Below are 17,150 nucleotides of genomic sequence, written 5' to 3' on the forward strand. Positions count from 1 at the left end.
TTTTAGAAACATACACCTGGTATGCTTTATAAATAGGATGTTTCAGACTTAACTCTCATTTAGTTTCTAGTACTCCATGGATTATTTCTGCTTCTAACTTTCAACAGATATGTACCACATAGCTCAAAGTAGAAAATTTAAAGTCACTCGAATTGCCTTCATAAAACTTTAAGCTTATTATGTAAATTATGTATTATGGCACTTTTTATGACAGCAACACTTTGACCATTACATCCATCTTTCTGCTTAGCCTTACCTTCCTCTTTGCATTTCTCTCTCCAGAGAAGATTATCTTCAGCCAGAATTCTCCAGTACCGGCATGTCTGGGCTGCCTGCAGAAGGTCCCTGGGTTCCAGGAATGACAGCACGTACAGTGCCAGCTGTAAGAAAGAAAAAGGAAAGTGTATTCTCTGCATTGCTTTTGAAAGGAAAAGTGAAGTATCACCAAGTATTATCACACATCAGGGGCCGAAATACAGAAAATTGAAACGATAAATTATTAAGCAATCTCAGAAACTTAGGAGAACTACAGTTTATTCCAGCAAGCACATGAAAATATAACGATCATCTTCAGTAATTAACTCCATACACATCACATCAGAAATGATTCTTTCATTTCTGAGGGAGTAGATGTCAGCTGATACCACTGCTACCTTTTAAAAAACATAATCCACATTACTTTGAACCATTAACAGACTACTTACGCTTATGCTATTTTAGGTAACAAGTATACCTAAAGTTATTTTAAGAGTTTAATTAGAAGAGTTTAATTTTAAGAGTTTAATTTGCTCACCAGGTGAGCAAATGGGAAAGTATGTTGTGGTGAATAATGTCACTCAGTAAGCCTGAATCCAAAAAAGCAAATGCTGTGTGCAGGTGAGTTCAAAAGCACAGTGCAGCTGTGGGGAATGCACCACATGTATTGCTCATTTTCTGATTAGAATGCAGACACTCTCCTAAGTGTGTTTACAGGGAGTTTTAAGGACTGAGATGCAGAAGGACTGAAATGTGTAACTCTCATACTGTACACAGTATGTTACCAGAACCATATGGAAAACCTCAGCAAGCACCAGAAGATAAAGAGATGAACTTCCTCGCGTGACAATTCCATGTGGCTGTTGGGAGACTTCAGACCCCAGCTGACTGAGCTAAGCCATGTATATAACAACCACAATAAAACCCCCAGAATCTTCACAAGTATCTCCAGGTGTATTGAAGTCTTAAACAGGGACCCAGGCATCTAAAACACGGTCCAAAATACAGGGACAGCTATCCTTAAGGGTTATGATGAGCACATACATCTTTTCTACTTGACAGCAATAATGCAGTTCCCCAGTCATGGAAAACTGAAGTGTAAGAGGCAGGAAAGTCCCTTCCCAGGCTACAAACTCTGCAGGTAGGACAATATTGAAAAAAAGAGATGCAGACAACTACTCACATGCTGAAACAGTGAGGTTTTTGTCAGTAATTAGTAAGATGCAAAAGTTGTCAGGGAATTCAGATCATCCACTTCTCCTTGATGCATCTTTTTGTGCTTAGGATTTTTTATTTAATTGTTAGCTGGAGTTATGATGTATATAAATAGAATCTGCCCTTCAAAGCAGCACAGGCTGAAACTCAGTAAGGAAGTCATAACCGTAGGCTGTTGACCTCAGCAGATTTTTGACCTTATTATGTGAGAAACATTTACTTTCAGTAATCCAAACCAGCCAGGAAATAAAACTTTCAGTACTCCAGAACTGTTTGCATCTTGCCTGCACACACACCTTGCTTGCAAGTGATCACCTGCAGCTCACGCTGAGCACGTAGAACTTTGCATTTGTGGGACCTGTGTCTTAAGTTATACCTTAGATCCCATATACACCCCAGGCCATAAAACTGAACAATCTTCCTGTCCCTACTCAGGGAGTCAGCATTTAGGATCTGGTGTAAGGCTCCCTATTACACAAGCAACTATTGTACCTGTCCTTTCAGAGTTTCTGTCTTGATTCCTGGTTTATGAAATTATTTCAGTGCTGCTTCCTAACACACATCAGAGAGTCCTGAACACAACAAGACTCTAACATGAAAGAGATCCTTTCCATTTTTGCTGGATGCTCTTAACTGACAGCAGAGTTTGTTTCAATATCACTTGTTCCATCTATACAGATAGGGACACTTCCTAAGATGGTGTTAATTAAAATCTTCGAGCCAACTGATTCTAAAACAGGTTACATACAGGTGACATTTATTTTAGACTGTGTTTATCTAAATAGTCATCAAGGGTCAACACAGCCCACGGTTGACTTTAAGATTAGCCATGCATCACAGGTTATGTCCCTTTGTCTCAGCTCACAGATCTAGTTATAAGGAAAGATCAGGTAGCAAAGAGCTGACCTCTGACTCAAGTGTGACAGCTCTCTGCTGTAGTGTTAATAATACCCAATAATAAGCAATCTCTTGCTGCCTTCTTCACTCACACACATGGTACCAACAAAATTTCTGTGGCTGATTTTAGCAAAACTCCTAATCTGTTGGTTTCTAGACCTGGTTTTCACAAACAGGTAATTTCAATCATTATTTTTAAAGCCTCAGCAAGAAAACAGGAGTATTCATTTCAGATTAATTGTCTGTCTGCATGATTCCTCGGGAGGAAAGCAAACATTTTCTTGATTATTCAGCTATTAAGTTACTGTCTCTGCCTTGCTGAAAACAGTTTTTAAGAGAAGCCCCCCTGCCCCAGTCCAAACGATCTCCTTGTTCTGGTTAGGCAATAAAATCCTTGCATGGCATCCACCAGCACTGGAGACAACCTTGGATCTGGAGGAGCTGCCACTGACAGAGTCACTGACCCAATAACTCCTTCCCCACACAGCTGCAGCCAGGCTAAGGAGCTGGGGACAGCATCACCGAGGAGATCTGGGTAAGGAATGATCCTCAAAAAGGAGAGGAGATGGTGGAGTTGGGGCATTGGGTAGTTTTGTTCAATTTGATTAATTTTGGTGACTAATTGTGGCTTAAGAAGCTAAAATTATTGAAGCCAGCTTTGTTGGTGAAGTCAGGCTTTCATGAAGCTAAGCTTCTTGGTGTCAAGAGGTAGGAATAAACACTAAAAATCAATTAAACAAATGAAACACAAGTAGCTTACAATGAAGCCAAGAAACATAAACGAGATACCTTTTTTTGTGAAGAAAAAGCTAAAACTGAAATAATAACATGATCATTAGTTACAGCATAACTAATGCTGTAACTGGCTGTACTTGATTTGGTTTTGCCACTGATTCATTCAAAGACAACTGAGCTGTGAATGACTGTTATCAATTCAGTATTAAATTTCCAGACTTAACAGATACAGAAGTGGCAAAGTATCCTCTGTCTTCTAAAACTTTGAAGTCTTGCTGCCTTCCTTCCTCCACTCCTGAACTAAGCCTGTTTTGGGCAGCTTCTCTAGAAACATGGCAACCAAGTGGAGGTCTTACTGAACTCTCCTCCTCCCCCAGTGTACTCTCCATTAATGAAGGTGCTGCCACAGGAACCGCTTCTGTAAATACTATTTCATATTAGGTGCACCAAGTTAACACTCACTGCATAAATTGCTTCTGATCCTTACAAATACTAACCAGCAAAATAAGGCCGTGGCACTTCTGACTCATGAAGAAACAACATTATATAAAAGGAGAGAAGGGAACCCTGCATCAAAGTATTTGAAAGCAGGATATATACCAGAAAAAAAAGTCAAGAAGCAGAGATACAGAACAGGCTTCAGGAAGTAAGACCACGTGAAACACAGCAACCAAACACTAGCATCAGAATGTCTTTTAAGAACTTGCTTTGTAGTGTAACTGAAGACACAGGAATACTTCAGCCCTCATGAAAATTTTCACATGGAAAACACAACATGTGGTACAAAAGAAAATAGACTCCCTCCCCATTTCAAACAACAAAACCATTTCCAAGTTCCTAAAATTGATCAAGGTTAGAAGTACTATTTCTAAGTGAGCTAAAATATACTTATTTAACATAGCAAACCAGTTTATAACATTTTATATCCACCCTCATGTTCTAGATCTGAAGACGCCAAGAATTACTGTTCTGTGAGCAGGATTTAGCTGTATAACCTGAAATGGAAATCTTAAGTTTCTCTTTAACCTGATACAACATGATCTGATTTACAGTAAAGGTTTTACTGCAAGGTATCTAGTTAATTAGGGTTTGGCTTTATCCTTAGTGAGAAGTGCTTTTGTGGGTTCACTTTTGGGGTTTTGGTACAGATTTTAGGGCTCCGTTTGTTTAAAGTAAATTCAAATATGATGTTCACAAAAATCCCACCACTTAAAGCATTAAATAATAATGCTTATGCTTACAGAATAATGTGCAGAAATGTCTTGCATCCAGAGGGAATATTTGTGTGCGTGCCCTAACAGAATTAGTTCTGAAAAAAAAAAACCCAAACCAACCCAACCAGCACATTTAATATACAGAGATATTTTTAACACTACTGGGATTTTTTTTAAAGGAGTAAACCTTATTTCCAGGTATCTAAATGCCTATGATATAAAGGCAGGGTAATCTGAAATTACAGTTGCTATGTTATGGCAGGGCACCAAACTGGGCACCTCTTTAACAAACATCAGTCTGCATCACAACCTTGGCAAAACTGAATGCCAAAATCACCACGGAAGGTTTTAAAAGGTGGCAGCTGATGCACTGCACAGTCCAGTATTAACCTATATTTCTCACCTCTTTTGGGAGCAAGGAAATGAAGTCTCTTTGAAACTGGGGCTCTATCACTTGCATCATGTGTTTTACTTGTGTTGGTTCACAACTATCAATCAGTTCATCTAAAGCAAGTAATTTCTCTGGTCCACTCCAGCTCTGCATAAAACAAAACAAAACAAAAAGAAACAGTAAGCTCAGTTTAATATACCAGGTTTGTTTCTATCAGTAAGTCCTGTGGCTTTGCCAAGAATTTAAGTTGTTTCCTTGTCCACCTATATACAAATACACAAAGAACACATAAAAAGCCAGCAAGATAAATGGTCGTGTTAATTACACAAAAAAGAAAAGTTAATCAACATAATATATTGAAAATTGCTACACTGATTCATAAGCTAAGGAAGTATTTGTTACACACACAGATACAGATTCACAATAAAATGGATAATAATATTTAATAATAATAATTAAAATAATTAAGCTTCTTTTGAAGTTAAGTCTACACAGATATTACTGACAATGAAGGGGTTGCAACAGAACATGCTCCCTCTCTGACTTTCTCCATTGTGCATTCAAGTGGGATGATAACTTTTAACCTTTACATTCAAGCCAATAGACCTAAAACTTGAAATGAAACAAGAGAAAAGGAAAAAAGGGAAACTTCTACCAAAAGTACATTAGCTTATTGCCTTCTTATTACTATGGTATGTCCCTAAGTGACAATGCTGTAATCTCAGAATTCTGGCTATAAACCAAAGTATATTTTGTAAGTATCAATTTACACTTGAATAAACAGGGAATTTTGATTGGTAATTTTCTTCCTTCACATTTTTACTAATGGGCATCATAAAATATGAAGATTTTAATAAGGCACTCATCTGATAGCAGAGCAGATTAGTTGCATCATTTGTAAGAAAAGAATAACAACCAAATATACTCCACATCCAAAAAGCACATCTTAAACTCATCTGTGTTCATCAAAGAGTTTTGATTTGTGACATGAAACCAATTTAAAGTAAAAAATAATTTCTACAGGATAAAACAACAGCCACCACTAACTCATTTAGCCACAGAATTAGAGCATGAACACAGCCTTAGAGAGGAGAGAAAATAAGACATCACAGTTTTTGAGAGCAGATTCACATTCATATTCTTGAATGTCTTCTAGAGTGACATTTACAAGTAAATTAGCACATACAAATGATAGTACAGTTATGGTAAGAGGCTAACTGACATTAAAAAAGAAGCAAGATACCTTACAATTAAGAATTCTGTATTAATCTGCAATGCATCTCAGAACTTTTATTACTCATGCTCTAAATTTCTGTTCTTTGGCTTTGATTCTGACAATTAACTCTGTTTTCCACAATATTACAACGTTTGTATCTTGTGAAGTTTCTGCAGAACAATGAGGCAAGTGGAGGGAAAAGTGGAACTGGAAGTGAATGCAAAGCAGATAAATACATGTAAGAAAGGTCATCATGTTGCATCGTTTCTCCCTAGTTAAGGTGTCAAAATACTTTAAAAGTGTAATTTTACCCACATGGTGACCCACCTGATTTTCAGGTGCCCCCATTCCATCGGGGCAGCACAAGCAGCTTTTTTTGAGCTGCTTTAACTATGGAGTGACAGAGCAGGTGCCAGGTAGCAGCTTGTTCACCCTGGCTCCTTGCTCCTGCTCTAATGCAAACACGTGGCAGATACTGGCCAAGCTACTCTGGCAGAGGAGGGGAAGGAAAAGGAAGTTCCTATGACCTGAGCCTTTGCACATGGTGTTGGCAGTAGGTAAGATGGTCTAAGCTGGCCAGAAAATATTCCCCATCCATGTGTGTATACATGGTCCCCACACAAGATGAGGGTTTCTGTGTCTCACACCCAGTACCTCAGAATATTAAAGAGAAACAAGACAGTCTCAGCATAAGTTGTAGCAGTGCACCTATAAAAAGCTTTCCTTCTAAATTTTTTTTAATAGAAACATTTGCATCACAGAACAGTTCTCCATAAATCAGGCACTGAAGAACCATTTTCCTCGCCAACTTTCCAACTGCTGTTTGTTTCAATAACCCAGAGCTGAGCTGGTGTTACGTACAAACGTTTGCAATCTTTTATCTCATCTGTCAGCAGTGTTGAGAATTAAAAAAAGGGAATGTAATACCTGTGCTACTGCCTTATAAATTTCCAAGGTCAGTCTACCCTTAATTTATAAGCAGCTACATATATTAACTTAGAACAACTCAACCTGAAGAGCATTGTTTTTTTCTGTGGCAAACATTTCAAGCAGCTATGAACATGTTATTGATTAATAATTTCACTGTACATTATCTTAATCTGGAACTATCTTACACTTAAGACATTTCTGGTTTTAAAATGTGATACAGATCTGAACAGAAAAGGGAAAAGATTCAGGAATGGAAAAGAGATGGTAATGAATAAAAGCAGCACCCTCTTTCATCTGTCCATTCATCATTAGAGGATCGCTGTGGGCACCTTCCTGAGGCTTTCTTTGAGCAAGCAGCTGATATGAAATGTTTTCTCTAGGACATTGTCCCCTTTGACTTAAGCAAACAAACCTCCAGCTACAGTTGGTAAGGGGTCTCCGAGGGAAACATTTGGCATGGAAAATTGGGATGAAGCCTTGCCAGATGAACACAACTGCGTTAATGAAGGCAAGAGGAGTACAGTACTGTTTCTGGGCCTCAAAGCTCAATCCCTTTGCAAAAATTTGCATGTAGCCCACTGAGCAGAGAAGGTACAAAGTAAGTCAGTGGATTTGATACAATAGCGAACAAATGTTGCAGAAGAGAAAAAAATAAGTACATGTGTGCCAAACAGTTTGCATTTTCTAACATTGTAGATGACTGGAGAGACACATGCTATAGTGACCAGGTACTTTGGATTTCTACCAGGTGATTTCCTTTCACTTCAAAGATCCTTGTAAAGAATACACTTTATCTTTAAAATGTACTTAAATGGCTTTCCTTGTCTCCAAGTTGAATTTTAATGTAAAATTAAAATAAATCTTTTATTATGAGCAGGGATTCCCCTAGGAAAGGTAACTTCAGGCACTCACATGCCCCTTGGAAAGCCAGCAGGGACTGCTGATAGTGTTCTATGAATGATCTGAGATTCCTGAACAAATATCCTGCCTCTTCCCTCCCATTTCCCCAGGGCAGTGTTTGTGTGTCAGCCCAGGCCTTCTGCCTGGTTCATACTATTTCCTCATGCAGAGGTGCAGCTGCTGCAACCCTGGCACTTCATGTTATATGTCTTTCTTTTTCAGGTATGCAATCCAGCTTTATAATCAATATAAACAACAGCTTTGCTGCTTCTACAATCTCCACCTCCTGTCTGACCTGCCACCTCTCCTTTTACCATCTTCTGTTTCTGTACCTCTACCACAATCTACACTTTTTTTGTCCCATAGCTTTCCTCTGCTTGCTACAATTTGTCCAATTACAGTCTGCAGCCATTAGATCCTTTGTCTACTGAAGGTATATTTAGGACATGTATTTTATATGGATTAATTCCAGGCTGCTGTTCTCTCTTACTGGGTTCTGCTAATGAAGGTCTGTCTTTAGAGGGACCTGCAGAGAGGGCTCTTCTGGATCTTCCTTCTGCCCAACCCTTGGATCAGTTACTGAGAACCCTGCCATCCTCCACCCCAAAAGTATCTTGGTCTGGATAAAAATAGCACAAAGCAAAATCCACTGGAAGAACAGCCTACACCAGCAAGTAGTTTGTCATAACGGGGGGTTTGGGAGCAGTGGGTGCTGAAGCTCCCATATTAACCCATTATTACAAGATAACCTGGTCCCCTGGGCTGAATGTGTGCACCACATGTGATGTGAACCTTAGAGGAGCACTGTATGGTTCAGACCCTTATGTCCCCACTATGGGTTGGACCATGTAAAGTTTCTTCTGAGAGGAGTCTCATTTCTATGCACCAAAACTGCCCTGAGATCCAAACCAATGGGAAATCAGCAGGGAACATCAGGAGATCTGCTTCAGGTCAGCTCTGTTCCTCTGAAAGCTAAAAGGTGGATTGCTCCACCTAAAAAGTGGACTGCTCAGTTTTATATTTATCCATTCATGAGTCTCTTTGCAAGAATAAGAAATGAAGAATGGGAAGTAATTTGAATCAAGGTAGCCAAGCCAACTATTTATGTAAAAGCAAGGAAGAACACTCTGACCAGCCAGAAATGGCTAAAGCATTTTGGACACTTATCTAAACTGCTTAGAAAGAAATGCTTCCAATTTTAGGTTAAATAATAGCTTTCACTAGTTACTCAAAGGGATTGCCTATATTTACTGTGTATGGAACAAGTTTACAACTTTAACATTCCAAGAAAATGTAATTTTTTAATCACTTCACTTAAACGAAACTCAACACTTAAATGAAACTCTGCAAAGCAGGCAGAATGAAGACAGAAAATTTTTACAGCAAGTAATTTTTATAGCAGTACAATCTCTGACTGAACTTAGCATGCAGCCAATTTTTTTTCCTAGTGGCAAACAATTTGGCAACTTAAAAAAAATCCCTTGGTTCAAAATGAAGTTGTTTTTGAAAGAAAAAAAAACAACCTTGTGAAAGTACAGTTGGATGCTGAGTTTTAAAAATCTGATAGTGGATATTAAAAAGACCTGAAGCCAAGAGCCACTGCAAAACAGAAAAAATAAATAGGCCTTTAAGAAATTAAATGGTTTGAACCTAAAAAAATGCTTTTCTATTCTTTCCAGACAAACATCTTGCTGAAATCAATATATCTCTTCATTTGTAAAGGGAAAGTGCAAGTACCCTTCCAACTCTTTCTGCATTAATTTGTCACTTTCAAAATAAAAGGCTTAGATCAACTGTAGAACACAACAGCAGCAATAGCACATACAAAATAAACTTTAAAAAAAAACTTTAAAGGCCATCCTAGGTATTCTTATATACTTGAAGAGTGGTCTGGCTTTTCAATTTGAAAAGATAACATAGGAGAAGGAGTGAAGACCAATCCACAGGTGAGAGACCTCAAAATAACTGCATTACTTATTGCTGCCAATTTCTATGAGAAAGGAAAGTGCTAGCCTAAAACAGTTTGTATGTGCAGCTAATGTGCCCCTGGAACTTTAGCTTTAAAAGGAATTGGAAATATATTTTCATATAAAACAAGACAGTGCTAGTAAGCAGGCTTAGCAGGAATGGAGTACACGCAGTAAAGCCCTCTCCATTTCTCCTTCTGTACAGGAAAAATTTGGTATTGCAAAAATGATGCTGCATGTGCCATTTAATTCTGCCCTTTGGGCAGTGCTAGCTCCCCTAGCTTTAAGAATGGGTTTTTGTCAATTGACTGTTTCAGACTTGCCCCTTTCATAAAAATGCACATGAAAAATAACAACACAGAAAACGATACAGTTTGGAATCAGCCATGGAGATGCAGCTGAGATGCAGCAACGTGACTGACAGCTTTTGGTTGTAAAATAAGGGACCCTCTCTTGTGTGAAGGCAATGAAACCCACGGTGACAGAAGAGCTCAGGGAGAGATCCTCTGGGATCCCCCATCAGGAGAGGGACCTCTGGCTCGCTCTCTCTCTCACAAGTACAGAGCAGCATTGAGGACCTTAGTGCTTCAACTAAGTATTTTGGAAAACCAAAATTATCTACCTACATTTACTAAAGCATGGTTTCTACATTACTAACCCCAAATTTGGGACCTTAAACTAGTAATACCTTAACTATATGCAAAATTTCCATGGGCTTCAAACCTTTTCTTACCCTGACCAAACAGCCAAGAGCATTGCTTGTACTGTAAAGCACCTCTGCACCACTCTCAGGTATTTCAACCTTCCATAATATCTTTTTAAAGATACATAACTACTGATGTCTAGAAGACTTATGTGAGAAAATACACATTGTGCATAACAATATAACTTTTGTCAGTACAAAGGCTTTAACATTACATTTTAAAATAAATGTACTACTAGGTGCTCATGTATAAAAGGTACCATTTCCAGTAAGATTCGTGGGGGTTAAAAAGACACATTTCTATGAACAGTCTCAAAAAGATACACCATAACAATTTAGCTTGAATATTTTTAAGAAACTGAATGATGTGTACAAGGGTATCTTAATTCCAAACTTCCACTGTTGTAAGCAGATTATAAATATGTAAAAATAAAGAGGGAAGGAGTTCTACATTATTATTTTAATGTTCAAAACTGACAGTGATTGAGATCAATGGTATTACGTGGCAGCATGAATCAAGCCTAAAGCATACTTCTGCCTGCAAAATTGTATGCGCACTCCTGTATCTACAATGCTGCTCTTCTATCTTTGGCTGATATATGGTGGCTGAAACAATGCCTGTATTAGTTACTTATTCCTTTTGAAAAGGCTTTTAGAAATAACAGTTTATTAATCAAGATGTGAAGACATAATATTTTCATTTTTCACATCAATGACTGGGACTCATCTCTGCTTCTTAAAAATATGGAGCAAAACTACACAGTATAGAGATCTCCACGGCACAGCATACAGGACAGGAGCAAAGTCCTGGCCTAAGCTGTGCCTGTATTAACGTAGACAAAATTGGCTTAGATGCTACCAGATGAGTGTCCACAGATTTCAGTTTTGACCAGTGCAAGTGGTACAAACCACTGCCCTTCACACCTTTTCTCCTGTCAGTTTATGTTTTAGGCCATGTTGAAGGCTGTAGGAAAGATCCAGAAACCTCTAGTCCCAGTCTGCTCAATTGCATACATGGGTACTGGCTGACATTGTGTCCAGTATACAAAAATCAGTAAAAATACACATTGAGTTTCCTTTTAATCTGTTTTTGCTGAACTTTCCTTTCTATTCTTGGCAGACACCAGACTTATGACAAATTTAGTGCTATCCCTGCACTGTAGCAAACAGTGCACTAAGGCTTACTTGTCTGCAAGTGAAAATGTCTGAAGTTAGCCTGAGGTCATGGGGGCAGCCAGTACATGTTGGACAGACTCTGAGAAAATGTGAAAACATTAAACAGGAAGGGTTATTTTATGAAGAAACCAGAGAAAAAAGCATGTTTATGTGAATCACTAAACAGCTAAAACAGGGAACCACAATCCCTTCAAGTTAATGCCCACTTCTTTTTGCGACCGTACACAAAATCAATGACAGAGACATTCTGGGATGTGTAAGGACTGCCTCTACTTGAAGCAGCCTTTTACTTAAATCATGGGGGTAATCTGCTTCAGATCTGCTTATTTCTCCAAGCACTGGTTACCTGAAACATTTTCAGCCACTCCTGAAGACCCGTTGGTGGCTGGACAGATGTAATGCGGCGACGCTGCTGTCCCTGGCCATTGGCTGCCCTCAGGTCCCCAAAAGTTGTAGGTGTGGCAGAGCATGGCACCAGCCCAGTAGTACTACAATACAAATAAAAAGTGACTGTCACGTGTAAAACACTCAGGAAAATTTATAAGTCTATTGCAGAAAAGGAAATCCAGTACAGAAGTTGCAACTATTACTTAAACAAACTTTTTTTTATGTTACTACATTTTCACAATTATTCTGTTGGTCACTAAAGGGGTCAGTTCCCTCACTTTCATAAATCTGCTTTTTTCTGCACTGCAGTACTAATCCTCCAGCTAGGGAAAAAATCAGGGTCATCTTTCAAGGCTGAAAAATTACCACTCTGGTAATTGGCCAGCAGGTTGTCTATAAAGATGCAGGTTGTCTATAAAGAATATATTTTCCTTCTTGCAAGGGTATTTGCTTTCTTACCAAGCTGCATTTGTGCAGTCTGACTGGTGATGCAGGGAGCCTGAGTTTAGAGTCTCACCTGTATGTGAAATGTGCTACTGCTGCTTCATTGCCAAACAGAAGAAAAAAATACCTATTTTTAGATCTTAATATATTTTATTGACAAAGAGCTGGAAATAACAAGCAGTTCTAATGGCTCAGTGGTTTGGAATTATGCTTTGAAATACTCTACATAGTATTTTAAATTTTGGGTGGTAATGGAGTGACACGGAAATTAACGGCGAGGGGGGGTTGTGAGGTGAAGAGGGAAAAGGAGCCAAAGGTGCTCCCTGAATTACAGTTTGATTTTTCATTCTGACAAGTTAAACCCCAGCTCATTCATACGGGATGTAGCTTTTAAAGGAGCTGGGATTAAGCTGTTATGGTAGGAGTCCAAAGAAATAGAGCTGACTGGGTCTTCTTTTTTTTTTTATTATAATGTAAAGTACTTCATTGACAGAGTATCAATGCTGTACTCCCTAGGAGGAAATTTGGAACTACAGTAGTGTTTGCACAAGCATGAAAATTTTAAATAAAGTGTGGGACTCCAAAAAAACCTTTGCTTTTGTGTATGATAAATCCAGCTTTTTAGTAGGTATGAGCTTCAGGGTTTTACTGACTTTTCAGTGGGTACAGCAGCAAGTGCTGATGTGCAGCAAGTTCATTTTAATCCTTACAAATGTTTTACACTACTCTTCCTTGTTCTGAAGGACAATCATAGCATAACCTAACATTTACTCAAACTGGTAAATAAAAGTAAAGACTGGTTTGATTAAGCTTAAACTGTTCATTTTACTGAATAATAACAGAAACAGAAGCTGATACAAAAATACTGCTTCACAGATGAAGGATCCTCTTAATGAAATCTGTTTGCTGGCTTTACATGTTAAATGCAAAGAAAGTTCATCAGGTCTCTCAATTTTAAAGAGTGTTCGATTATAGGGAAAATGAAAACAAGTAGGCACAAAACCTGAATAATTTGCCTAAATATTCTCAAACAAAACATGATCAGTTTTGAAAGAGAGTGGATTGGATGTTATTTAAGGACTCTTTTACACTAGTAATGACTCAAAATCCAAGCAGTGACAATTGAAAGTATTTTTTAACATAAAATCTGGTTTTACAGCTTTTTAATTCTTGCCACCTGTACAGCAATCTAGCAGAAAGCCTATTATTTTAGGTCCAAAATAAGGCTCTTAACATTGGCTTATACCCATAGCTTTGAGCTTGCCACAGAACAGTTACACTTTCATTTCTTCTGCTGTAAACTGGTTCTCAATCAAAAGCAATTATCCCAAATAGGATCTAAAAGCCTTTTTCCTTTGACCTGAGATTAAACCACAAGATTTTTGGTCATGCTTTATTTTTCCTGTATGTTTTCCTTCCTCTGCAAGAGCCAGGCAGGTTTCTGTGGGAGCTGGACAAGTCCAGCTGATTCTCTGAATCTGACAGACATGACAAAAAGTGCACTTGCTTTGCTGCTGAGCTGTTTGCTCTCACAGCAGTGCAGAGCTCACAGTGACTCCTGGAGGACTGGTGCCCAACAAGAATGTTCTCCTATCAGACTGATTCACAAACCCAGAGAAGTTACCAGCTGGAGGGGGATGTGGAAGCTGCAATGTGTGCTTCTCAGCAACAAGACGTTGCCTCCTTTTCTCTACTGCAGTGTTTACATCTCTGAAAACCAGTCCTGGAAGCTCTTTTCCTCACACTAACTTTTCAATCATCACCCGATAAACCTCTAGGTTTATCCTAAACCTTATCCTACACCCGGGAAGAGAAACAGAATTAGAGAATTTAAGTTACTTCTAAGATGTGTGGCTTAACACTACTGCAGCATATTCAGGAGAATGAACATCCCCAGCCAGTTCTGGGAGGCAAACACAATGGTTGTGGCATGGCTGATGCTTGTTATGGGGAAAAATTGTAGAAGGGTGTAAATTCAGATGGGATGGGAAGTAGTGTGGCACCAGAGCACAGTTCTTATGGAAACTATACAGTAAGAACTGCAGTTGTAAGGTGTGCAGCCAGGGCCTTACTCCACCACCACTTCTCACGTTCAGGAGTGCTTTACCCCGCAAAGCATCTGAGCAGAACAGCAGCAGTTATTTGTGTGATCTGGTACCATTCAGAAGTAGTAAGGAAGCAAAGTAGAACCAGTAATAATTTCATATATTGTGGATAATAAGGACGTGTGTGTTCCTGTTCAGATCAGATGGTCTGCCCTGCCTACATGAATTTCCATTCTCTCATTGCTGTTACCATAGCAAAGTGATACATTTGATCACAGTTTGTAACAGTCTTAGGGGTTTATCATTACATCCCTTTTTAAAAACTGATTGATTTTATTTCCAGGAATGCTTCAGCCCTCAAAAATTCTCTTAGTAAATGGGCCTGCTATATTTAGAGCAAAAGACAAACCTCAACAGAAGAAATGCAAGTCTGGCTACTTCATTAAAACCAATCTTCAGTTCACATAATTTAAATTAGCTAAGCAATTTTCAAATGCTGATACCACCCCTTCTTTGCTTTACAGTGCTTTAACATTAAAAGGAGCCATGAATCAGGCTTAGTAATTGGAAAGGTGGGATATACCCAAGAATCAGGATCTAGTGAGCTGTTATTGCATTTAATTACCTTGTGTATTCTGAGACTTTGCAGGGTTTCTTTCCCAGAGAGAAAGAACGGACCTCGGAGCCATGGTCCAACTTTCTCTTCATCTGCAAGGTGAAGGAAGAGAGCAACAACACAGATTTAGTTACATGACCAGCCTTACTTATCTATAAAATTCTCTAAAATCCATGCATTTTTACCTTTTACTTTCATATCACATTCCAACAAAGTTGACACTTACAAGATGATTTAAAGCAACATTTTAATTTATAGCTTCAACAATACTTGATACATGTTTTATACGGTGCATGTACATATTGTGATGTTTGAACATCCAAAATCTTTTGGAATTACATTCTTTTAATTTCCAAATTTCAAATGTGAAAAGTGTGCAGAACTCTGTGTCGCTTTATTTAGTAAACTGTTCCCTTTATTATTCTGGGAGAGGAGAAAACTAAACCAAACCCCTTCCTCTTCTTTGTGTTCAGGTTCATTGCTAAGTCTCTCATGGAAACGGTTAAATTTTAGGTAGCCTGTCTGCATTATAAACCAAATATTCACTTTACGGCCTAAAAAAGGAATTGAACTACATTTTTTTCTTTTGTCTACCCTTTTATTTTAAAGTTCTACATTGAAATCATTTATAAAACTGCATTAAAACTGATAATCAACAATTTTACAAGAATTACATCCTTACCCAAGGATGAAAAACACTAAACCTCAGTTCTGAATGTCACCCGCAATTAGATATGATCAAAACCCAGTAATGAGCAGGGCAGCTGCTGAAAGGGGAAGCCAGTCTGCAGAAATTACCAAAGAGATGGAAAGCATTGAAAGCCATATTTATCCAGTCAGACAAACAAAGATTACTTTCTACATATTTGGGTAATCTTTAACCACAGGCTTTTGGATTTACAGAGACGTACATGTGCCAAATGCAATTTCTGAGGTTTTTTGTTCGTTTTCTTTTTCTAAGATGTGATACAACCAAGCACTTTAGCCAGCAAAAGGATGCTTGTTTACCACTGTGAGCTGCAAAATGCATAAACTACCTGTGTAACAATTCACACTGTAGTTTAACCATTTCCTCTGGTTTTTCAAAATTTCATCTTCAAGATACAGGATAAAAGTTGGCATCTTTCCTACACCACTCATCTTTTTTAATGTTGGACTATAACACAGTTATTTAGCCATTTATTACATCAGTCTACCTGCCAAAAAAAAAAAAAAACACCCAAAAAAACCAAACCAAAAAAAAAAAGCCCACTTTAAAGCTTCATAGGATTCTCTAAAGTCTAAGGTCCATATACCTTTTTGGGGAGGTTTTTTTTTTTCTTCCTTACTTTGAAAATACCTTTATGGCTTTTCCTAAAAGCAGTCACTGAAGATCTTAGGTTTTGCTTCATTTAGGGATTACAAGGGAGAGGTAACTAAGGTTAACTATTCTCGTTTTCACAGTGCCAGCTACAACACTACCAGAACAGCCTGCCTTGTAGCTGTGTTTTCTTGCCGGTGCCTCACATGGGACACTCACAGCATTTCACCAGAGGAGCATTCAGCCAGAACCGCCCTGAGTGCTCCCAAACCACCAACCTCACCCTTGCTGCTCCCCCACGCCCCAGGAAGAGCACCCCTCGTGCTTCCCCACGGAAAACCAGTTGTAAGCATCACTGTAAAATAATGGATACCATATTTATTGCTGTGCTAGACAAGCGAGCAGGAAAAAAATTACTGGAAGCATAGAGTAGATGTTTGAGCATGATTTTCAGTATTTGACGATAGACTTTTCAGGAAGAATTTTTCCTGTTCTGGGAAATTTTGTATGCCCAGCTCGCCTTTCTGGGAGGTTATCATCGTCAGATCTCTTTTCTGCTTCTCATAAGGAGATGCAGTTTTCCAAAAGCACACCTTAAAAATAACAAGTACCTATGAAGGCTGCAGCAGAACAAGCAGCTACTGATTTACTCTTTTGCGTTACGGGAGGAAACAATATGCAGCCCTCTGTTCTGCTGCCTAATAACGATTTCACCCATTTCTTTAAGTAGGGGTTGTTTTTTTTTTCCCAGGTATTTTT

At 38.5% G+C, this 17,150-nt stretch overlaps 1 protein-coding gene across 4 annotated transcripts in view; it reads right to left on the reverse strand.

The window, feature by feature from the left end:
- Positions 1-17,150, reverse strand: part of FBXW7 (F-box and WD repeat domain containing 7) — a 183,315-nt gene that overhangs the window by 15,515 nt on the left and 150,650 nt on the right. For all 4 annotated transcript variants that reach the window (XM_071742929.1, XM_071742931.1, XM_071742932.1 and 1 more), the window contains 4 exons: positions 15,101-15,183; positions 11,946-12,087; positions 4,720-4,854; positions 257-380 (listed from right to left, as the gene is read on the reverse strand). In XM_071742929.1, the coding sequence (XP_071599030.1) occupies positions 257-380; positions 4,720-4,854; positions 11,946-12,087; positions 15,101-15,183 (484 nt within the window). The remainder of the gene's footprint in view (positions 1-256; positions 381-4,719; positions 4,855-11,945; positions 12,088-15,100; positions 15,184-17,150) is intronic.

The sequence above is a fragment of the Heliangelus exortis genome, chromosome 4, assembly GCF_036169615.1.
Source record: "Heliangelus exortis chromosome 4, bHelExo1.hap1, whole genome shotgun sequence".
Lineage (NCBI taxonomy): Eukaryota > Metazoa > Chordata > Aves > Apodiformes > Trochilidae > Heliangelus > Heliangelus exortis.